Source organism: Carassius gibelio, chromosome B19, assembly GCF_023724105.1.
Source record: "Carassius gibelio isolate Cgi1373 ecotype wild population from Czech Republic chromosome B19, carGib1.2-hapl.c, whole genome shotgun sequence".
NCBI classification, from domain to species: Eukaryota; Metazoa; Chordata; class Actinopteri; order Cypriniformes; family Cyprinidae; genus Carassius; species Carassius gibelio.
In genome coordinates this window covers 23,732,391-23,756,982 of record NC_068414.1, presented here as the reverse complement: position 1 = coordinate 23,756,982, position 24,592 = coordinate 23,732,391, and the positions used below count along the sequence as shown (strand labels likewise).

The 24,592-nt window shown below is 36.5% G+C and overlaps 1 protein-coding gene across 2 annotated transcripts in view; it reads left to right on the top strand.

The window, feature by feature from the left end:
* Positions 1–24,592, top strand: part of csmd3b (CUB and Sushi multiple domains 3b) — a 403,590-nt gene that overhangs the window by 271,585 nt on the left and 107,413 nt on the right. For both annotated transcript variants that reach the window (XM_052583645.1, XM_052583646.1), the window contains exons 22-30: positions 4,305–4,474; positions 6,515–6,671; positions 11,134–11,325; positions 17,014–17,140; positions 17,901–18,103; positions 18,221–18,412; positions 19,701–19,839; positions 23,849–24,036; positions 24,388–24,582. In XM_052583645.1, the coding sequence (XP_052439605.1) occupies positions 4,305–4,474; positions 6,515–6,671; positions 11,134–11,325; positions 17,014–17,140; positions 17,901–18,103; positions 18,221–18,412; positions 19,701–19,839; positions 23,849–24,036; positions 24,388–24,582 (1,563 nt within the window). The remainder of the gene's footprint in view (positions 1–4,304; positions 4,475–6,514; positions 6,672–11,133; positions 11,326–17,013; positions 17,141–17,900; positions 18,104–18,220; positions 18,413–19,700; positions 19,840–23,848; positions 24,037–24,387; positions 24,583–24,592) is intronic.

Here is a 24,592-nt window from a genome sequence, read left to right as displayed (position 1 = left end):
TAAGGATGGTGGCTCACGATCTAAAAGTAATACATATGCAGGGCATTCACGTGAATACAGCTTTTCATCATTCATAATTCATTCTCTTTGTAAAGCCTCACAACCCTGCATTTTAGCACTTGATTCAACATAACTTTCAGAAAAGTATATTTTTCTTCCTGAAAATATCTATTTTTTTCTATGACTAAGACTATGAATAACAAATAAATATTGTAACCGGATATTTTTCCTGTTTGTTTCCTACCTTGCTGATTTTATCCTGTTTTATATTTCTATAGCAATAGCATCTACAGGGTTGTGTAATACCAATAAAAAGTTATATTAATAATAATTAAAATAGTTAAAAAAAGAAAAAATGAAACTACTTGATATTTTCTATAAGCTTGCTCACTTAAAATTTCATTACATTTCAACCTGAATATAACAAAAATTATTGCGTTTTCCTTCTATTTGAAACTATGAAATAATGTCTGTAAATTTTTTTCAGTCAAATGATATGTATGAATACATGGCATGGGTTAGAAACCATTTGCACCAGTAAAGTTTTGCAGTCTTGTTGTCTGTCTACAATTTATTTGCAGTAATAAGAAGATATGTTCTATGATCAGATCCATCTCAAAAGTTCTTTAGCCAAATTAATCAGATAGTGTGGCTTTCAGGATGCTCTTTTACCCTTGCGTTCTGCCATTTTTGCACAACAGCAGTTTCTCAGTAGTTGAGCAAATGGCAGTCTTTGATCCTGCGTCCATGGGCTGAAACATTTACTTCTGTCTGAATGAGCCTTCTGGACAATCTGGACAATCTTTGTCTGTTTCCAAGCAAACCAAACAAGAGGCAGGCATGACTACACAGAGTGACAATAAATTCAAGCCAAACAGCAACGTCTAATAGAGGCGAACATTTTGTCTGGTGACTGTTGTCTGAACTCTCATCCAGCGATTGAGAAGAGCCTTAACATTAGAAGAAACAGATTGAAAGTGGCTTACAGGAGCACACCGAATCCTTTCTGTATACCCCACAAATGATGTTGTCACCAAAGGAAGTAAAGCCTGTCTCTTTACCAGAAGCGGATCTTATCAGATTGGCCTTCCATGGTGCCAGGCGACTGGCTTAAAGAAATCAAACACAAAGATTCAACAGGCAAAAATCCTTTTCCACTGGATGAGAAACAAGACACTTGTTTGCAGCGGCCATTTAGTATGCATGCATTTACACTGCGTATAAACCATTTGCTTGATTGATGCATGTTTTGTTTATAGTCTGCAAGAGAATAGGGATTTGTGTTAGGCTCCACAATGCATTTCATTCATTGTTTAATTGTTTTAAATGAGACCATTTTTCTAAATGACCACATCTATCTTTTTTTGAGAGGATGTAACATTCACTCTCGATCCAGCTGATTGTTGCTTATTATGGTATCCTGTGAAAGAGAGCAATACTTGAAGACACTAGTGTTTGTTGTGGATTATCTTTGTACAAAAACACACACACACACAAGATATATTTTAATATATAAAATTAATTTTAAGAAGCCAGACTTCAGTGTCACATGATCTTTCAGATGACAGCATGTCAAAATGACAGCATTTATTTCAAATAAAAATCTTTTGATCCATTTAAAACATCCTTGTTGAATCAAAGTACCAAAAAACAGTGATGCCTTGATTTTTTTTTTTTTTTTTTTTTTTTTTTTTTGATGGTATTGTATAAATAAACTACTGTATACTGTATTTATTTACTTGTATTTTACAATTTATTTACTTGTTTTATTTATTTATTTTTGTTTATTATTTTATTCATTTATTTTATGATATCACTTGACAGGGGGTTGTGATTATCACATGGACAGTAAAATAAATTTCATACAGTTTCAGGAGTAATATAATTTCAAATAATACTATAATTGAAAACTGGATGTCTGTGTGTATCACGACATTTTATTTTGTGATTTGATTAAGCTGACATGTCCTGTATGACAATATCATCGCTCCAAGTCCATTAGCAGGAGAATTGGAGTGCTCGTCTGATGTGTGCAGGAGTGGCACGCAGGGGACACTGCTGCCTTAGGCAATGGCCAGTATCGCCTGTGCCAGAATCTGCCACTGCGTATCCTTCATTCCTTCCACAGATGAGTGTGATGATAGTTAAGTATGCATAAAACCTGTCCTGTGTTTCTGTAAGTTCCTGAGTGACCAAAGGTCTGTGCCAGGGGCGATTTTAGGATTTTTTTGTCTTAGGGGGGCTCAGTACCTGACCTGTGCATGAGCTGGTTTGGTTCAGAGGAATAATTATTAAGTTTGAGAGATCACAATTTTTTTTTTTTTTTATTAAAATGTCATGCATTTGAAATCATGTATATGAGTAACAGAGGTATTGAATGGAGTGTGCGTCTGTGACAGCTTTGCACGGCTTCAGGTGAAACATTGCCACCGGATTATGACCGGGTCCACCATTGACGAGAAGGAAGGAAATAAAGGGACAGATCACCCAAAAATGTACAGTATCTGTCATTTACAATACTTACCCTTTTGTTGGTCCAAACCCGACTTTCTTCAGTGGAGTACAAAAGAAGATATTCTGATGAATGTTGGTTACCTACATTCATCAAGGGGAATGTTGGTAAAAGTTAGGGGAAGTCGTGGCCTAATGGTTAGAGAGTTGGACTCGCAATCGAAAGGTTGTGAGTTTGAGTCTTGGGCTGGCAGGAATTGTGGGTGGGGGGAGTGCATGTACAGTGCTCTCTCCACCTTCAATACCACGGCTTAGGTGCTCTTGAGCAAGGCACTGAACCCCCAACTGCTCCCCGGGTGCCGCAGCATAAATGGCTGCCCAATGCTCCTGGTGTGTGTTCACGGCTCTGTGTGTGTGCACTTCGGATGGGTTAAATGCAGAGCACGAATTCTGAGTATGGGTCACCATTCTTGGCTGAATGTCACATCACTTTCACTTTCAAACAGTTTGTTACCTTTGAATGCCGTTGTATGAAAAAAAAATCTTTATTAATGTTCCACAGAAAAAAAGAAAGTTTGAAACAACATTAGGTTGAGTAAATGTTCAAAATTTAAATTTTTGAGGTGAACAATCCTTTTAATTTAACAAACTTTTTTTGACAGTTGTTAAAAAGAGTATGCATGGAATAACAATCACTTTTTCTTCCCCCAAGCTCATCTCAGACTTCCTGCTCTGTCAGATTAAACATCACTTCATAAACTCTGGGATCTGACTTGATTCTCAAACTCCCAGAAACTCGCATCATTTTTGAACATACTGCCTTCCTCACTGAAAGTAGCATTCTAAAGTTCCCCATTTTTCCAAGTTGCCTGTCATATTGGATCAGGTTGTGTGAATGAAGCAGGAATCCAAACTCCAAACTCCAATTCAGCAATCATTACTTTTGAAAGGAGTGCTTGCAATCCCAGCTCAAACCACGTTCCCTGGACCACTTCAAAACTGCACTTACAGTAGGAATTTTTATTACGCTTAACAAAACAGGCAACAAAGCAAATCTCCTTGTACAACACGTTAATTCATGGGACAGCCTCACTTATTCAGATTGCGGGTCAGTTGTTGTCCTCATTGGGTCAGTCACATAACTACTCCTAACTACTTTTTTTATTTCCCAGAACTGAATGAAAGTTAGAAGAAGGGCATATGGGAAAAGCGAGAAGTCTTGCCCAGTGTAAATTCACATCATGTTCTGGGCTGAGTCACCAAGGTGGGGGGTGTATGTAGGTAATTTACTAAATGGAGGCAGTAACAGTGGTGATTTATTCAAAATATGACACTGGTAATATCGTCATAACAACATTGAGCGGCATGGAAAGAAACGGCAAGGGGACGTTAAATAAATCAGCCGGGCTGTGTTGCTTTATGTTGGTCTTTCTCCTGCACCAGAATACATGATGGATATTAATACACCTGTTTTTACTGTCTGTTGTGCCATTAAATCTACATTTGATGGTTATTGTTCAGAGTCCAACTTATATCCCCCAACAACATAGGACTTTAAATTAAAGCTACGGATGGTGCGACTCAGCTCTGTCGATTTCGGTTTCCAGACGCGCCGTCACACGAGCACCGCAGACTCGTGCTGTCCAGACCAATCATTTTGAAAATGCCAGATCTGTATTAGCGCACATTGAGCTTTTACAGCAGCAATATGTCCATGTGGTGTGTTTGTGAGCAGCAAAATGTTAACTGAATATCTTTATATAATAATAGTAGGTGACGTTTTGATTACTAGCTCTGTGCTTGTGTTACTCCATTTTTCCCCAATGTTCCGTGGTTTTATTTCCCATCTCTAGCTGAGTGCGGCTCATCTGTCATCAACAATGAAGGGATTCTGCTGTCACCGAATTACCCCATGAACTACGAGAACAACCACGAGTGCATTTACAGCATACAGGTTCAGGCTGGGAAAGGAATCAACATTTCTGCCAGAACATTCCATCTGGCTCAGGGTGACATTCTGAAGGTATTTCTACATTTATGCCAAATTTACTGAAAAAGGTGATACAGAAGCATTTCTGAAGTGGCATTTAAGTATCTTTACATAGACTGCTCAGAGCTGGCTTAAATGCATTTACACAGCAATTACAACTTTATATTTTGATACCATGGGCTGATTTGGATCTGAGCAGGCGTAATTTAGTCTGGCTTTTAGTCTTGGCATTGCGCCTTTACCCTGAATTTTGAGCTGGCACAGAGCAGCCTTAACTTGGCTATGCAAAAAGTCATATAGTTACAGAGTTGCAAAAAAAAAAAAATTCTGTCCTCTTTTACTCACTCATTTACTTAACATCTTATATCTTCTACAGAATGTAAAAGGCAAAACTGTGAATAGCTATGGGCCATTATTTTGCAATATAATTAAAGTGAATGTGGACAGGGCTTGTCTAGCTTAAAGAATTATTAAAAATCACCATAAAATGTTGTACGTAGAAATCATGTGCTATAGTTTAAGACTTCTAAAGTCAAATGATAGCTTTGTGTATGACACAGACTTACACTCCAGTGAGCTTTTAACTGGAACAACTGGATCATTGAGTCAATGGATTGAACTCTTGAATCATTATGAGTTACAAACAAATCATTTGCATTAGATTTAAATGTATGCATTTGGCAGACTTTTTTTATTTTTTTTATTTGAAGCGAATTACAGTGAATGCAGTATAAGGCTAAATGTCAAGAATTTCAATCTTTAAAAAACTACTTTTATTTCAGTCTGTTCTACACACAAATATGGCTCCAGTTACTGTTGTGTACAAGCCATATGGACTTTTTTTATGAGGCCATTTTGTATTTTTTGGCTAAAATTGTCTAAAATAATTTCATGCTTGACAGAAATTAAGTGATATTATTTTTTTTACATGTGAAAAGGGATTTAAAAGGTACAAGTTGTGCCAGTTTAAATTATCATCTTCATAAACGTCACGTTAATTTAAATTTTTTCTTTCATCTTAAGACATACAGGGGCCCTACTTTAACTATCTAAACCCAAAGTGTAAGGTACAGGTGCACTCAGGGCATGTCCAAATCCACTTTTGATATTTGAACGACGAAAAAATGGTCCGTGTGCCAGGGCGCATTTTTGGAATGGGTTGTCCCTATTCTCTTAATAAGTAATGGGCGTAACGTCCAATAAACCAATCAGAGTGTCATCTCCCATTCCCTCTAAGAGCGAGATGTTTAATAAATTACATTTTGAATTATATTCAAATATAAAACGACTATTTTAAATAGGCTAGTAAAAATGTTTCAAAATCTTACTGTTTTGCTGTACTTTGGATCAAATAAATGCAGGCTTGGTGAACAGAAGGGACTTCTTTTAAATTAACAAGCTTACTGTTCAAAAACTTCAGATTGGTAGTATAGGCAACATAAATTTTTCTCTAATTTCTAGCTTTTAATTGGCTTAGAAATCTATAAATGCTGGACAATAACAAATAATAATGATTTGTTTATATACTACAAACACTGTTTATAACATAATAAGGCAGAATAGTTTCTATGCTGTAATAAATGCTATGTCAATTAGCACTGCATTTTTCATATACTTTATTTATCACCTGCTGGAGATGACTTGAAAAACAATTTATTGTTTCTGTTTTCCTGTGAGCACCACAGTGATAGCTGGAAGCTTTTGTCCATATTAGGAATTTCCTGATATCAGCGCGAGAGCGCGCTCCGGCTTTGAGTATGAATGAAACACACACTGCATGAGAGTTTAGCACTCTGTGATGTTCATCTCGCTGTGTCTGCGTAGAAATGAAGTATCAGGCCATGCGCAGACTATCATGTATTATAGGGCCCACAGTGTGTAACTGAGAGGGTCCTGCACATCCACATTGCTGTACACATCCAGATAAACAGAGAGCAAGAATAACGAGTATCTTAGAAAGGCTTTTCAAACTAAATCTGTTTTGCTCTGTCTGTATAGAACAAACATCAGGCAACATTTTTCTTTTTATCTTGCTGTTGTTTGTGATCTACATTTGATCTTACTGCCTTCCAGATCTATGATGGTAAAGACAATGCAGCTCACATGCTGGGCGCCTTCACCGGTTCATCTATGCTGGGTCTGACCCTCATCAGCACCTCCAATCACCTTTGGCTGGAGTTCTACAGTGATGCGGAGGCCACTGGAGAAGGCTTCAAACTGGTCTATTCCAGTAAGTTATTACATTGGCCCTATACACTGCACACACCTCTGCACACGAGGGCTTGACATAGAAATAAAGAAATGCTATTCACACCAAATAAAGTGCCCATCTTAATGAAGAGCACCTTTCTCGTATGAGTCACTCACACTGCAGACGACTGACAGGAAGAAGGCAGTAGATGGAATGTTATTGCTCTGTTTTGACCCTTGGAGTGTTTCCTACAGGCCAAAGAAAGTGGATGATGGCTTCTGTATAGAGATGTACCATTGCCATTTTCTTGGCTGATTCCGATTTCCGATTTTTTTTTTTTTTTTTAAGTCTGACCTGCCGATACCGATACAAACAAAAATCTATGCTATTTTTAATGCATCGGAAGTGGCATTAGATGCATTTACACAGACTGTTTGATGAAGCTGAGGTGCCATCAATGCATTTACAATACTAAATATCTGATGCATAAGTCATTTTATGAGATTAATGTTTTAAATATTTTTTAAAAATACAAATAATAAATGTTGGGGAAAATGCAATGATAGCTTTAAATATGAAACCAAACTAGTAGGTGGAAGCAAATGACTGTTTGAATTGAGTCCTTTAGTCCATTATTCAACAGATTCTTTCAAACGACTGATTAATTCAGTTTGCTTGCTTTATGAATGGGTTACTGAATCACTGACTCACTTGATTCATTCAAAAACGTGGATTCATTCAGTAATGAAACAATGCTGTGTTACTTAGCAGTTTTGCCAACTTACCAGTTTTGTTAAATTTAGCAACTTCTCAAACTACCCTAGCAACATTTTCTTTTAAAAACACCTAGCAACAAATTTAGCTTTTATTTTTATTTGGCAACTTTTGATAAGCGACTCAAACAATAAAAAGGCACACATGTTCCATCTAAATCACACAAGAGAAAACTAAAGATGCCTAGCTGTAGCTACACATATCACATGAATTAAGTTAGCTGCTATTTGCAATTGTTCAATTTAATGATAATAATAATCGAATATTGAATAATTGTTCATTTATGATGCACCTTGTTAGTAGCTTGTACCAGCGACTGTTGATCAGTTAGTACATTATAAGAAAAATATCTAGAAAAATGGAAAAGGTACTAGTAATTTTCTAGGTAATTATCTGTTATCCATTATTCATTATCCATTGCATCCCTGTAACCAGACCACACAAAATACAATGAGTAATTTAAAATGCAAGTAAAAAAAAAAAAAAAAAAACACACCTGAACAAATCAGTATGGAAACTTCTTCAATATTAACATAGTAGATTGTGTCCTATTTTTGTGTACAAAAAACTGCTTATACACTGCTTAAAACTATAATTGTAGTTTTACTATAACAGTATTTTTTTTACTAGTTTACTAGCTAATAATAAAAAAAAAATTGTAATTGTTCAAAAATGTGTTCAGTAATTCAGTGTTGTATTTAAAAAATGCATATTATAATAGTATGTTATATTTTAATATTATATTATATATATTTTTTTTTTTTCTGAGACTTGCTGTAGTGACAGTTTTGCGTCATAAGTCATGCAATGACAACGTCATTTAGCAACTTTTAGCAAAAAATCAACCTTCCTTTATCAACTTCGCCTGAAAATTAGTTGTCAGCACTGGTTGCTCAGACACAAAACAGATCTGCTGTGGCCTTGATTGGAACTAGTTTCATCAGCGAAACTGAGCAAAAACAGTCAATATTGTCAAATGTAAGTCACTTACTAAAACCACACTGCAGTCATGTTGAAACATTTTGGTCATGCAATGTAGTGGACCTAAATCATATTATAAATTCTTCTTTTTTACTTCTGCAGTATGTAACTATAACTTTCTGCGAGTGCAGTTGCGCTCTTTTGTTTTTATTTCTGTGGGAGAACTCAAGGAAACATTATTTTGCATTGCCATACATTTGCTTATAATGGAGCATTATTTGGATGAATTTGTTCTTAATTGCAGTTCATTCTATGGATGTTCTGTGGTGGGCTGTGAGCAATGTGTGGTATTTTAATATTTGGCCTTGTCCTCTTGAATGCATTTGTTTCTGTGTATTGTGTATCTGTGGCACACACAAGATCATAGATTTGGTTAAAGCAGTTGTTGTGCTTTTTAAAATCAATTAAAAGAATAATAACTGAACATTTGTCCATGTATAGAAATGTTTACATATACTGTGTTTGTTCACTAAATGTTTTTTCTTACATTAAGTAATTTCACTAATTCATAAAAATTTAGAACCATTACAAAAAAGAAAAAGAAAAACATTTTTTAAAAATGTATTATAAAGTTCAGCAAACTGTTACTTCTCAAGTAAGATGGTATGTTCTGTCATTTTGAAGCATAATCAAGGCTTATGAGTGATTCACAAATCAAAAAAAAAAAATTAAAAGATGAATGAAAACATATGATACTTGTATTACATTTAGTCGCATCTACAGAATCACATCTCCTTTTAGAAATAGTAGGAGGGATTATTTACGTACAAAATGTAATTGTGTCACTTTGTACTCTTGCTCAGTTCCTAAAGATTTCCTTTCCTTAGAACTCAACAACCAGTAGATAGGAACAGCTTTCTCTTACACAGGAAGGACATAACAAAAGCATGAGAACACCTGAAACAATCAGCTTTCGGTCAGCTCAAAGGGATTATCAGGAAGTGGACCAGGAGAAACATGGCTGTGTCTCCACTGACCTTGGCTTTATTGGCCCAGAGCCAGAGTTGTGCAGGCACTTGGTCTGAATTCGGTTCGCTTTAATGCTATTGTGCTCACAGTGTGGGATTCAACAAGGTTTTAGTTCCAGTGGGGGGTAAAGTATTAACCTGCTGGTGGGATATCTCATTTGAAATCGACTAAATCCCTGTATGTCTACGATTCCATTCCCCCTGAAGGATTAGCCATTTGAGTGTATAATAAAGGTCAGAGAGAGCCAGAGAAGCCGGGCCACCTCCGATATCTAGGTGTTGTAATTTAGAGAGCTGATCCAGGACAGGGGGAGAATGTACAGGTAGCTGATTAAAATAGCATTGTTTATTTGGCTGAGTCCTAATCTCAACCCAAGCGTGCTGTGAAACCACGACCTGTAATCAACTAGCAATCAAAGCCGGGTGTCAGATTTTAGTGAAGTTGTCGCCTCCACCTACAGCTGATGCTAAGTGCTGTTGTGTTTATCTGCACTTAACAACTTGCAGCTTAATGGTGGGCCGCTGATAAGCTATACAAGTCCCCATGTGGTCATCTTAAGAGACCTATTATTTTTGAGAGAGTAAACTTTAGGATAAGAGGATTTTGCCAAATCTGAGACACCCTCACAGTGTTTGTAACACTTTAATAACTTTTTTGTGTGTTTTGCAGAGCTGAGATGTGCTACTTAATGAACATTATTGAATTAAAAATCATCATATTATGCTTGACAATTCATTACGTATGTTATAATAGTGATTTTATCAGTGTGTGTGTGTGTGTGTGTGTGTGTGTGTGTGTGTGTGTGCGCTCTTGTTTTTGTGACATATCAAGACACAACTCTGTATAATGACATGGGTATGACACAGGTATTACAAGGAGAGGGTGACTTATGGGAACATAACCCATGTCCCCATTTTTCAAAATGCTTATAAATCATACAGAATCATTTTTTCTTGAGAAAGTAAAAAGGCACAAAGTTTCCTGTGAGGGTTAGGGTTAGGGTTGGTGTAGGGCCATAGAATATACAGTTTGTACAGTATAAAAACCATTACGCCTATGGGATGAACCCACTTTTCACAAAAACAAATGTGTGTGTGTGTGTGTGTGTGTGTGTTTTCTCTGACCAAATACTGTTTATATAAATTTTTGCATGTATATGAAATCCTAACATGCTAGTGTTTAATAACTTGTTAATGAAAAATTAGTAATTAAAACTCTGTGATATACTGAGTGAGCTGCCATGTGTTTTCGGCTATTTCTGAGGACTGGCTGTTTAATGATAATGAGTCATAGCTATACAATTAATAACAGGATGTGTCTCACAGTGTGAGGGTCTGTGCTTTGGTTCTGATTATGGCTCCGAATTAACCAAGCACTTAATCTTAATTGTTCTGCCTGCTTAGCAAGGGACCGTCTCTGCCTACCGGCCCAGTAGGATCTTAACTTCAAATTGTTGCTGTTAATGATCACATTAATGGCAGACTTTCACAGCTTTGCCACGGAGCAGCATGAAAATATTAAGCAAAGGAAAATTTCAGCAATCGTCTCTGTAATGACCTCATAAAGCTGAATGCAGTATGGTTTGTTCTCAGTCTTAGTCTGAATCTAATCTTATTAACTTATCATAGTGCTCCATTCGTGTCATTTTGACAGGTTTATGCAGGGATGTTTAATAAATGACATAAAAAGTACAATAAAAGCACTATTCTTAAGAAAATATTGACTTTTTCTGGAGTCAAACAGCTATCAGTAATCTAACAGTCATAATGTCTTTCAGGTTTTGAGCTCTCTCACTGTGAGGACCCTGGGGTGCCCCAGTTTGGCTTCAAGGTCAACGACCAGGGCCACTTCTCTGGCAGCACCATCACCTACAAGTGCGACCCCGGATACACACTGCACGGCAGCGGCGTGCTCAAATGCATGACAGGAGAGAGGCGAGCCTGGGATAATCCTCTTCCTTCCTGCATTGGTAAGACCTCAGCGACTCAAAGTCTGTAGAAAGGATGTGCAGTAATTTATTAGTGTACTTTGAATCAGGGTCACAGTCATAGATGAGTATAATCAGAATAAGTACAGTCTTTGAATTCTCTCAGCTTTGACTATTGTTTGAAAATACATAGTCACTATTTCATAAATCTAGGATGATAAAAGCCTTTCCACGTCAATAAATTTCACAGCCATATGATTTTACTGAAAGAATGCAAGTGATTTCTTTGTAACAGCGCTACTATTTGCATTCTCTCAGCTTTGACTATTGTTTGAAAACACATAGTCACTATTTCATAAATGTAGGATAATAAAAGCCTTTCCACATCAATATATTTCGCAGCCTTATGATTTTACTGAGAGAATGCAAGTGATTTCTTTGTAACAGCGCTACTATTTGCATCCTAGTAGTCTGGTAAAGCCAGAAAAGCTACAGTCAAATGTATATTTGTTGTTGTACAATGGACGTGAGTTGCAGATGTTATGATATTTTGCATGGTGTGCTTATATGCAAGTTACCTCATCATGATTCGCCCTGATCACTCTGTCTGGGTTATTTTGCAATATAATGTCCAGCAAAATGTACGTTAAAATTATATTATAATTATATAGTAAGGAAAAATAAAGAATGAGCTGTTAATTCAGGTTGTCAGACTGTGAAGCTCTTTTCAAATATGTTTTGATTTGTCATCTTTTGATTTATCATATCTCATATAAATGTTCTAGTACAAATATAGACTAGCTTAAATGTACCCCACTATCAGAACTTTGTATGTGGCTATGAATTTAATAATGCACCAGGACTGTAAGGAAATTACATAGAAGTTACAAAGGATCATTACCGTTAATGGTGCCTCAGTACAATATATTGGTCCATTCGTTCACATCCACAGCTTAATGTAGCATTAGGAATCATGCGGCTGATTTAAAAGTTTCAAGGTTGTGCTGTATACTGACTTTCCTAATGTTGTTCCTGAAAGAAAAGGGGTCAAAAAGCAAAAAAGTGCAAATATATGAATGTTGTATAGGTTAAAGGGGAAAAAATCATTCATATATAAATTAATATATTAAAAAAATTACAATTTGTAACACTTTATTTTAATTCTACACTATTAACTAGTTCAATAGTCCATTAGTACCTTATTGAACATTTAATAATGCTAATGCCTGCAATGCATATATTAATATATCATTGCCTACATGGCCATATTTTAGATCTCTTAATCCTACCCCATACCCAAACTTAACAACTACCTTACTATTAATAAGTAGCAAATTAGGAGTTCATTAAGGCAAACTCCATAGTTAATAATTAAAGGGATAGTTCACCCAAAAATGAATTACTCAAAATCATACTCTTCTTTCATCTTCGGAACACAAATTATAAGATATTTTTTTATTAAATCCTAGAGCTTTCTGACCTTACAAAGACCGCAATGGTGCCATTCAAGGTACTTTAGTAAGGACATTGTCCATGTGACATCAGGGGTTCAGCCGTAATTTTATAAAGCTACGAGAATACATTTTGGGTGCAAAGAAAACAAAAATAACTTTACCTATTTTTTTTTTTTTTTCTTTCGTGGCAGTCTCCGTCACACATTAACGAGAGTCCCAATTTTCATTTTTGTCTGAACTATCCCTTTAATAGTGAGAACTGGACTTTGAAATAAAATGTGACCCAATTAATATGTAATGTAGGTACAAGATGACATTATAAGAGAAGTAATTGTCAATTATTGTATTGTATTGGTTTTTTTTGTTTGTTTTTTTTTGTATGTGGGTCTGATTAGTGCCTCCTTTTGACATTTAAAAAATTCAAGAAAGATATTACCTAATGCAAACAGGCATATTAATGAACTTCTGAACAGTACATATTCTTATTAGAGGATTAATGTTCACTTTCTGACTTTAACGTCCTTTTAGTGCATGGAGATTTTTGTTGTCATAGAAACCACATTTGAACTTCAGTAAAGTGTGCATCATTCCAGCCTGATCTCTCCTTCTTCTGGTTATCATAACTGAGCTCAGTGTTGCTCTCAGCCATTTGTCATTATTATCAAGGGCTGCAGTATAAGCCCCTCCCCATTTCTGTAGCTAGCAAAGCAGCATTATTGCTCATACTTTGCTCAAGGAAAGGCACATTAGAGATCTTAAAATGACATACTATGCTGCCTTTAACCTTTTAAAGTAAATCCTTCTTAAATGAATACAAACGGCAAGCATTTCTTCACTAAATTAGTGATGGTGGAAGCCCCTCTCACCATCTGCGATTAATGGTGCAGGTTGTTAATATTGTATCTTATGCAGGGGGTCCGTTTTGAGCTATGGAGATGATTCTTAATCAAGCGTAGCGCATGAGAGGTTGAGATAGGACTGTGAGCCGCTATTACTTCCTTCATTTTCCTGATGAATGGTGATTATGGGGATTTAGCCTCCAATGAGTCGGATATTGGTATGTCTACTGACCCCAGATCAGATTTACTCACTATTAGATTTAGTCTTAATGAGGTCTGATTTGACTCAAAGCGCTCGTCCAAATTGCTTCCGTGCGGCAGACGTAGATAAAACAGTGACTTTCCTGTGTTAAACTCAGAGCATGTTTTTTACTCGCATTCGTCTCATTTCTACGCCAAAACCGATGGTAGGCTTGCAAAAAACTAATCAGCCATGAAGTTTCATGCTGATATTTTTCAGGCTCATCTGCCAGCATTAATAATACATACTTAATAATGTGGCGGATATTTCACTTCCTTTGACAGGCGAAATGTGCGGGTCATTTGATGTGACCTTTAGCAAAAGTGAGATATATCAAAATAGTGAGGAGGAGTATCCTTTTTTTATATTACAGATGAAATATTTAGCTATTTTTATATTTTTTTCATTCAGGTTCACAGGTAAAGGGTGTGAATGAGACATTCCAATTCACCCGTATCTGCAGGGGAGGTTGCACGACCGCACTGCTAAATCAGCATTCCTCTCAACAGCTGTGCTATAATCTGTGGGCCGAAACGCGCAGTCATAAACACACCTAGCATGAGACGGCTCGACGAGGCATGTTGTCATAATTACGCTAAGAGAGGATGTATGAATTTTCAGCCTCAAACCAGAGGCCCCTTCAACTCCTAATCTTCCTGCATTGATTTTCAACGCGTGAGCAGCCAATCAGGGGTGATTGAGCGCGCCTAACTGGCCAATGACATGTGATTGAGACGCTCCCCTGATGAGTGATGAACATGGGAGGATGTTGGTTTAGCAAGAAACTGAGGAGGAATACGTTCGGAAGATGCCTCTATTCCGGATTGTCTAAAAAACACTCTAATGTTCAGATTAATCAAGTCGCAATCTGAACCCTGTTATTCAGGCTTCATTGAGCTATGCGTCCATTGTTTGTCATGTAGATGGTTTATGCAAATGAGGCTCAGTGACAGGAATTGCTGAAAAGGGAATCATTAAGAAACGGTGCATGTCTCTCTTAAAACTGTTCCTCCCGGCCCCTGCTGTTTTTTTTTACAATGGGGAGAATGGGAAAGACGGGATAGGGGAAGATAGAAAAGGGGTCTGAGGGGAAAAGAGGCTGCAAATTAAAGTTTCCTAATAAAGTGCTTGTGAAAGCCAACTAATAATGAACAGAGTACAGAGGGCTAAAGTGGCTAGTCTGAATGCCATCAGGAGCCATCAAAATGGACGTCAGGCTCATTTGTTCATTTGATTGATGCTCTGACTTGAAGCTGAAAAATCACCTTGTCTGCTTATAGGGAATTCGGGGAGAATAGAGGAGTTGTGAAACAAGACGAGGTGAAACAGTTCCACTCAAAGCCACCATTGTTGGTTGTAACTTTAACTATGGGGACTTTTGACTCTGTGTTTTTTTTATATTAAACTTCTTTAAAATACACTTCAAATTTGGTACTATGCAAAATACAAAGCAAACTTTAAGATGTCTACTAAATATACATGCATCACAGATCAATTCTGACATTTTTCTCCCCTTGAACTGTCTGTCATCTCAAACCACCATTCATTCTGTGATGGAAATCATATTCTAATTCCTTAGCTAGTGTTTCGTTAATCTTTAACATATTTTATAAAGAAGTTGGTGCAGTGTGAATTAACCTTAAACTGTATATTTAAATGGAATTTACACCCCAAAATTTAAATTAACCAATGATTTGCTCACCCTCAAGCCATCCTAGGTCCATCTTCCTTCAGATGAATATAATCGTAGTCATATTAAAAAAAATGTTCTGGCTCTTCCGAACTTTATAATGGGATTTAATGATTTTGATGTACAATAAAAGTGCCTAAATCCAATATAAAAACTGCTCCACGTGGTTCCAGAGGGTTAAGGAAAGCCTTCTGAAGCAAATCGATGCTTTTTTGTATGAAAAAAATATCCATATTTAAAACTTTCTAAACTGTAATCTCTAGAGTCCATTAACAATTGTACATGCATACACAAGAGCATTGCGTTCTGGGGGATGACATTTGCCCTTATAATATATATTTGATTGTGTTATTTTATATTTAAAAAATATCTATTAAAAATTTTAATAATGATTAATGATTAAAATTTTAAGGGGTATGCATAATTTCTGTTTATAGGCAAGATATATGTTTTATAATTGAATAAGCTTTAAGAAGCCAGACATTGAATACTGTGAAGATGGTTGAGATGGAATCAAGCACATTTGTGACCCTGTACTACAAAACCTTACGTTGCAGGGGTATATATTTAGCAATAGCCAAAAAAAACAAAACATTGTATGGGTCAAAATTATAGATTTTTCTTTTATGCCAAAAATCATTGGAATATTAAGTAAAGATCATGTTCCATGAAGATATTTAGTAAACTGCCTACCGTAAATATATCTCAACCTAATTTTTGATTAGTAATATGCATTGCTAAGAATTTTTCTGACAACTTTAAAGGTGGTTTTCTCAGTATTTCGATTTCTTTGTACAATCAGATTCCAGATATATAAATAGTTGTGGCTCGGCCAAATATTGTCCTATCCTAACAAACCATACATCAAAGGAAAGCTTATTTACCTGTGTTGTGTTCCAGGGTCACATTTAATGTAGATAAAATAAATAAGTATGTGTAGTCTAATGGGACTGTTTCCCACCATAGTTAAAACCAAGCCTCAATACATGACACATTGCTGTCTGTAATTGACTGAGTTACAGGCTTTATCAATATATATTGATCATAGTTTATCAATATGTATTGATCATATAAAATAAAATACAACCTATGCTTGGAGAGGTAACATGTTCAGTGCACTCTAAAATCTAAAACTGATTTCTTTAGCTTCAGTAGTTCCCCTCGAATTCCCCACTTTGTTTTTACATGCATCTTTTTTTCATAAATAAATAAGTAATTCTGTATGATCCTTTTTTTATTTATATTTTTTCTCACTGTGTTTAGATGTCTGAAAACCTCACGGTGCTTTATTGATCTGCACTGTTTTTTATTCTCGGACTGTCCCACTCGTGTTGTGCTTGTTTGCCAGGCACCCCTAATTATTTCAGCACTCGCCTGCAAATCTTCAGGGGCCATGATGTGTTTGTACAAGTGCGAGAGTATGCATAAACTCACCACGGTTTAATTCTACTTCTCAATTCTCTCTGTCTCTTCCTCCCACCCCGTTTTGTCCTTTCTTTTTCCCAGCTGAATGCGGTGGACGTTTTAAAGGGGAAACATCAGGACGCATTTTGTCGCCAGGTTATCCGTTCCCCTATGACAACAATCTACGCTGTACCTGGGTCGTCGAGGTGGATTCGGGCAACATCATCAGGTGCTGATAAGTATTCGCTTCCAGCTGTCCATCTGCTGTCTGTCTTCCTCTAGAATTAGCGATTGGAACATTACCGAGCCCATAAGAATGCAGCCAGCGAATTCAGCTGAGACCAGAGGTCTTTATCTATTAATAAAGCTCTAATGGCAGACCTGGCCATTGATGTACAGAGAGAAAAGGAGACATCAGATGAGCTGATGGTACCTCGTAAATCTCTTTGTTTACCACCTGCACGGCCAAACTCATTATAAAGCTTAAAACGCTGTTGCACTTTTAATGTTGCACTGCAAGTCAATAATTTTTCCTCTCTCCAATTCTCTCAGCAGCAAAAAGCTTTTTGAAATCACATACTCGTTCATTATTTGTTCATCTGCGGCTGATGTCTCGATCAGACCAGATTGCCAAATTGTTATCAAGGACTGCTGCTCAAAAAAGGAGATGTGATTGTTCTCCTCAATTATTGAAACTTGGCGCATAATATATGCAATATGATTGTCTGACACTACCTCTGTGTTATTCTTCACTTTACATTTGACATTTTAGTATTATTCCTGTATTATTTAGTTTTTATAATAAACTTTAGTAGTTGTAGTAATTTTGCTATGTTTTTGTCTTGTTTTATGCATTGGAAAAATAATGAATGGCACATCTGTTGTATGTCAGACAATCCTTAAGTTTCTATCACTGGAAATTGTGCATGTAATGAAGCATGACTTGTATGACTGGATACATCCCCATGTGTTTATTTTTATATTAACAGCCTGCAGTTTCTAGCCTTCGACACCGAAGCATCCCACGACATCCTGAGGGTATGGGACGGGCCTCCAGAGAATGAGATGTCTTTGAGGGAGGTGAGCGGCTCTCTGCTGCCGGAGAACATCCACAGCACCCTCAACATGGTTACCATTCAGTTCGAGACGGACTTCTACATCAGCAAGTCTGGATTCGCCATAGAGTTCTCAAGTGAGTAGATGTATTTTTTCTGAAGTTCTGATTGGAGCCCTGTATTTCGCTTGACAGCATACAGTCACTGCTCATACGGTGCTAATTGACTGTTAATTGGTTTGAATGTGATTACAGGTTCAGTGGCCACTGCCTGCAGGGATCCAGGAGTGCCTATGAACGGCAGTCGTAATGGAGATGGGCGGGAGCCTGGAGACACTGTGACCTTTCAGTGTGATCCTGGGTATGAACTGCAGGGAGATGTAAAGATTACTTGCATCCAAGTGGAGAACCGCTACTATTGGCAACCAAGCCCTCCTGTCTGTATAGGTAAGAGCGTATATTGGAATTTAATTAAATGAATGAATCTGTCAGAATGAGTTTTTGGCTTTAGAATTATGCAGGCTATACCACAGCTAGACAAATGTGTAACAGTGCATGTAACATCTGTGTGGTCACTTTAAGTTATTATATTATATTAAACAAACATAACAATTAAATAAATTGATTAAAAATGTCAGTATGGGTAACAGACTAGTTTGGGACCAAATGTTGGTTTGTATAAAATATATGTAATTAACAGTAAATTTTTCCTGCATTTTTTAGTTATTTAGTTATTTACTTTTTATTTATTTTTTTTAAGGATTGTGATGAGCACAAATCAAGTGACACAAATACAATTTTGTATTTTGGCCCTTTAATTTTTATTTATAGGTGCCTTTCATGACACTCAAGGTGTCACGGACTTTTTATTGTAATGAATTGAATAATGATTCAACAAAGTTATCTCTAAATTAGGATGTTAATTGTTATGATTTTAATTGCTAGATGCATGCAGTCAAACAGACCTCTGATACAGATATATGTGTTTAAAACTATTTTCATAATGTAAATAATAGTTTAATAAACAGCAGTTTACTCTAAAAAGGGATTTGTGTCCCTGATGCTTTGAAAAAGGCATGATAGTGTATTGTATTTGTACACTGTATGCCATGTGCTGAACATTAGACAAAGCTTTACACATAAGAAGTATTGTTTTACTTATTTTCATAATGCATATTCATGATTTTGAGACATCTCAGAGGCTGAGTTAATTGGTACATATTGCTTTAGATGTTGACAATAGAACTTGTGTGTAAAAAAAGTGCTCTAAAATTAGGCAGTTTTTATCAGGCCATTCTCAAGAGCTGTATGCAAACTGAGCGACCCGACACCATTGAGATTCCTTATCATCTCAGTGACAGGAAAGTGTGCCCAAATGAATGAATATCAAGTTACGAGATACGGATTGTCTCTTTCTTTTAAAAGATACTTCATTTTGGAAGCAGGAAAGTGAGGCTACAGGATTTTCATCTTATCCTTTCATATTCTAAATAACCTTTCTCTCTTGCTGTAGTTCTCATTCTCATCTATAAGATATGAGCGCTTTACATGGCCCGGTTCCTCAGAGGAGCTTAACATTTTCTCAATATCTCTGTCACTGCATGTTCACTCCAGCTCTCTTTCTCTGGGCTCCTGGTTGGCACAGATGTTCATGCCGCATGTTTTAATAAGAGATTCTCCTCATGTGTTACTAATGCCCATATGCTGCTGATATGAGTCCTCTGTGTTTCCCCAGCTCCGTGTGGGGGCAATCTCACCGGTTCCTCTGGGTTTATTCTGTCACCCAACTTCCCTCATCCATACCCGCACAGCAAGGACTGTGACTGGCTCATAGCCGTCAACTCTGATTACGTCCTGTCTCTTGCATTCATCAGGTAAAGAAATCTATAAGCTATTCTATATGGCTGTGGTATTGTTTCAGATTGTCAAATAATATATATGGTGATGATCCACTTCAAGTCGAACAAGCCTAAAGATTCAATGGAGCATTCATAAAGAACCATTTTCTTCACTCCTGAATGAATCAGCCATTTGAACGAATCGAATGAAAGAATAAATGACTCGATGACTTAATCATTAAGACATTAACCACCACCTATTGGCAGTTTTAGTTTATTATTTAGAGTATCATTTCATTTAAGAAAAGATTTAATATTTCAGTAGTAATAATAATAAAATGTATAAAATAAATTATTAAAGGTATTCACCCACCCCAAAATTAAGTGTCATCATTTACTCACCCTAATGGTCCAAAAGAGAATATGTAATAAAAAAATAAAAATAAACTAAATATTTGTTGTTGAAACTACTTTTTGTAATGTCTGTTTGAAGCTTTGATGATCCTTTGTGATTTAATTATCTTCTCTTCTGAAGAATTCTCTTCTGCTCTTCTCTCCAAGCCTGCATTTATTTGATTCACAATACAGCAAAAGCAGTTACATTGTGAAATATCTTTACCATTTTAAATAACTGCTTTCTATTGGAATTTATTTTACAATATAATTTATTCCTGTGATTTCAAACTGAATTTTAGCATCATTGCTCTAGTCACATGATCCTTCAGAGTTCATTCTAATAGAGTGTATAATGTTAAAAAGCTTTTTACTTCAGTCAAATGAAGATCTCTTGATCTTTCTATTCTATTCAGGAATCCTGAAAAAAAAAATTACTCACCTTAAATATTAAAAATGTTTCTTGAACAGCAAATTAGATTGATTTCTAAAGGATCATGTGATACTGAAGATTGTAATAATGATGCTGAAATGTAGATTTGTTCACAGAAATAAATAACTTTTTTTATATACAGCTTTTGCTGTATTTTCAAATCAATCAAATAAATGAGTCTTGGTGAGCAAAATGTATGTATGTTATGTGTGTGTGTGGGTGTAATGTGTGTAGTAGTTTAGTAGTTTAGTAATAGTGTTTTATATTCAGTTATATTCAGCTACTATATACTGTGTATTGTTGAATGAGGTGAAGAAACAAACATATATATATATATATAGATATAGATATACATATATATCTATATATATATCTATATATATATATATATATATATATATATATATATATATATATATATATATATATATATATATATATATATATATATACACTTTATTTTTTCTTTTTAGATTCATAAAAATAAACATATTTTGGAACTTATATCGCAACTGAATTTTCATAAGATGTGTTTTTATGCACCATTTATAGACAATCAGATGTATATTAGCAGCTTCAGGTTAGCATTTGTGTCAGAATGAACAGGTAGGTTTGTACATTTACCTCTGGTGTCCAGGAAGTTTTGTGATTGCAAACAGTGAGGTTCTTGGTCACAAGGTTAATATCAGCGGAACCCTCTGTTGTTTTGAGGTCGGCAAGTTTTAAATTGTGGCCGATGAGACCGTAAGACGCACTATCGGAAATAATCTTGCGGTGCGCGTATTCCTGGCCTTTCTTTTATGCCCTCATTTGAGCTATAATATCTCAAACTGATTTTGAAGTTCACGAGTTCATTTAGAGGCTGCTGTGTCATAAGGCTGAATTCAAAATGAGCACCCACAGTGTCCTTCGACATGGCCGCAGTCGACATGTTGAGTAATTATGTAGTGTCGAAGGCTATCACTGTCTGAATTAAAATGCATTTCATGTCTGGGAGAGATAATGAGCCCAGCTGGAATTCTTTGCTCATTTTGTCTGTAATGAACCTTACGGTGGTCCTTTTTTTTTTTTTTTTTTTTTTACTTCCCCTCGTCCTGCCTTAAAGGTGTAGAGTGGTGTCTCTGCCTTGAGTGATGTGACCAATTAGTATAAAAGCAGGGTTGATAAATTTCCTTCACAGTCCAATCATGTTGCTAATTATGTCCATTTTTCATTTAGCCAACACGTAGAGATGCTCAAGCCGCAAGCAGGATTCTCCGTCCAGCCGGGGTCAGTGTGAGGTTAAGTTCTAGTGCTGTAGGAGTTTGTCGTTTTTGACAGTCGCGTAGTCCTCCCTCCATGTTAATGCTAATAGCACCGCTAGCATGCGATTCCCATCCACCTGGATCAAAGGGTGTCGCGAGGGTCTAGTCCAGGCGTGAGGCCGTAGAATATTAATCAGGATTCTCACGCAGTCAGCAGAAGAAGAAGTGCTTAGGTTTCAGCATTTCTCCCTCTGAATATCAGTTTCTCACGCTAGCATTCTGAAATATAAGCGGCTGCTGAACGTGTAAACTTTGCCTCTTCTTCTCTTTGACTCATCATCTAAGAGCAGTTCCTTTAACGACAGCGATAACTCAAAAACAATCTTCCGTTCTGCCTGTGTGTCACAATTTACAACATTTATCACAACAGGAGCTGCCATTTGAGGCTGTTTTGTGAGTTTTCTGCGCCTAATATTTTTCAAAACCTTCACAGCCACTAGTTAAAGCCATACATCAGCCCCAAAACAGATGATGAAGAACTTTTTCAGGGGATAATTTATATATTTGTATTTTTTTTTTACCTAGCCCAGCAGGTAGTGTCATTCTCGTGGTTGGCATTGCATCTGAAGTAGCCTCTTTCTCATTTGAATTTTGTCCTCTCTCGGAGTAAATAAGCATGTTGGAATTCTGCCAGAAGGGCAATGTCTCAAACAGGTTTCTAATAAATAGCTCTCGTTCGGTTCCATCTCAAAGACTTTCATTACACAGTCCATTACTGGCTCCTTTCTCCTTAAAAAAATCCACAATATGAAATATGTCTACAGTGAAATTGGAAATGAACAATACATGCGCACCAGCCCTCCGAAAAAAAAAAAAGAAATGACCTCTTTTAGTAACACTACAAATGTAATCCCAGCCGAGTGTCTCTCTATTTAGCAACAATCAACCTGATTACTGCACAAATAATTGTTTTCTGATTGACAGCTACAGAGGGTATGGAGTAGGGGGAAAACCAATGCATCTGTTTATCAGAAATTAATGGCTTTTTTAATGTGGTGTAAAGGATCTTATCCTGTGTATGAATTATCCTATAATAACCCCTAAGCAGTGGATGCTGGTGCAGTGAAGTGTGGAAGGCATGCTTAGCATTCTCTCTCTGCATAATGGCAGAAAAAAAGGGGGTGTAAATCTGATTCAGTCACAATCCATCTCATGCAAATGACTCCACTGATGGGCGAGACCTTATCATTGCACCTTACTGCAAATGAAAAGGTGCAAGTGTTTATATGTGTGGCTCTCTGTCTTGGAAATTTCAGAGCATAGCTCAGATGCTGATACTGTGCTGGGAGATTTTATATCTGAGTTTTAGAAGTATGCGAACGCTGGCATTCAATTATTTAGGATGTTCAACCTTAATGTTAACTGTCATGCAGGCCACATGGACAATACAAGGACAAACCTCAACCAAGTTTGCATGCATAACAGGCATTTAGGTGGACAGGTATTTAATAATCACTCCTCTTTTTGTAATTTCATTTTCTAAAATTAGTTTTGTGATTAATATTTAATTATTAATATTATATTATATTTATTAATATTATTTTTTATTAAGGTTAATTTTCAAGATTTTAAGATTGTGTTTAATTATTTAAAAAGCATCAGTTTTCAAATGTCATTTAATAGTACTAATACTAATAACAATACTTGTTTAATTTTTTGAATGATATTCTCTGTTATATTTATATACATGTTTACATTGGTGTTGTTGTCAATTCTGTGAGAATAAAATGTGTGTGTATATATATTCACTGTTGTTTGGGCTCCCTTATCATTCCAAAACAGGCTTCAGTTGCTTTATACAGGTTTTACTTTATACTGCCGTCTGCAAAGTTGATCTCAGGACTCGAATATCCAGATCACAGCCTAGCGTTTGATCCCTCTATTCAGAAATCTCCTCTTTGATCATCTATCCTAGCTTCAGCATAGAGCCCAACTACGACTTCTTGTATATCTACGATGGACCGGACAGCAACAGCCAACTGATCGGGAGCTTTCAGGACAGCAAGCTTCCAGAACGAATAGAGAGCAGCTCCAACACCATGTACCTGGCCTTTCGCAGTGATGGCTCTGTCAGCTACACCGGCTTCCACCTGGAGTACAAAGGTAGACCCTGACATTTTGAGAGCCTAAATGTCTAAACCCTTAATTAAATACAGTATATTACACATATATCGAACTGCAGAGGGAGTTCAGTTGACGGTTTAAAGAAGTGTCTGTTTACTCACTCTTATTTATTTATTTCCCTGATAACATAGAATTTTTTAAGAGTTACAGGTCATAATTACCAGACATGCTCCAAAGCTAAAGCTCCTAAAAGGCTTTTTCTTAGAAGAAAAATTAGTTTATTTTGAAAAGAATTCTTTGTTTCAACCAATAATCATTCTGTAAGCTAAGCTATGCCTAAAGTGATTTTCAGCCCTTACTTTTCCTGCACCTTCTCTCCATCCCACACAGCTAAGCTGAGGGAGTCATGCTTTGATCCCGGTAATGTGATGAATGGCACTCGGTTGGGCAGTGACTACAAGCTGGGTTCCACTGTGACCTTCTACTGTGAGGCAGGCTACGTCCTCCAGGGCTATTCCACTCTTACCTGCATTATGGGTGATGATGGCAGGCCTGGCTGGAACAGGGGACTGCCCAGCTGTCAAGGTAGGGTCTG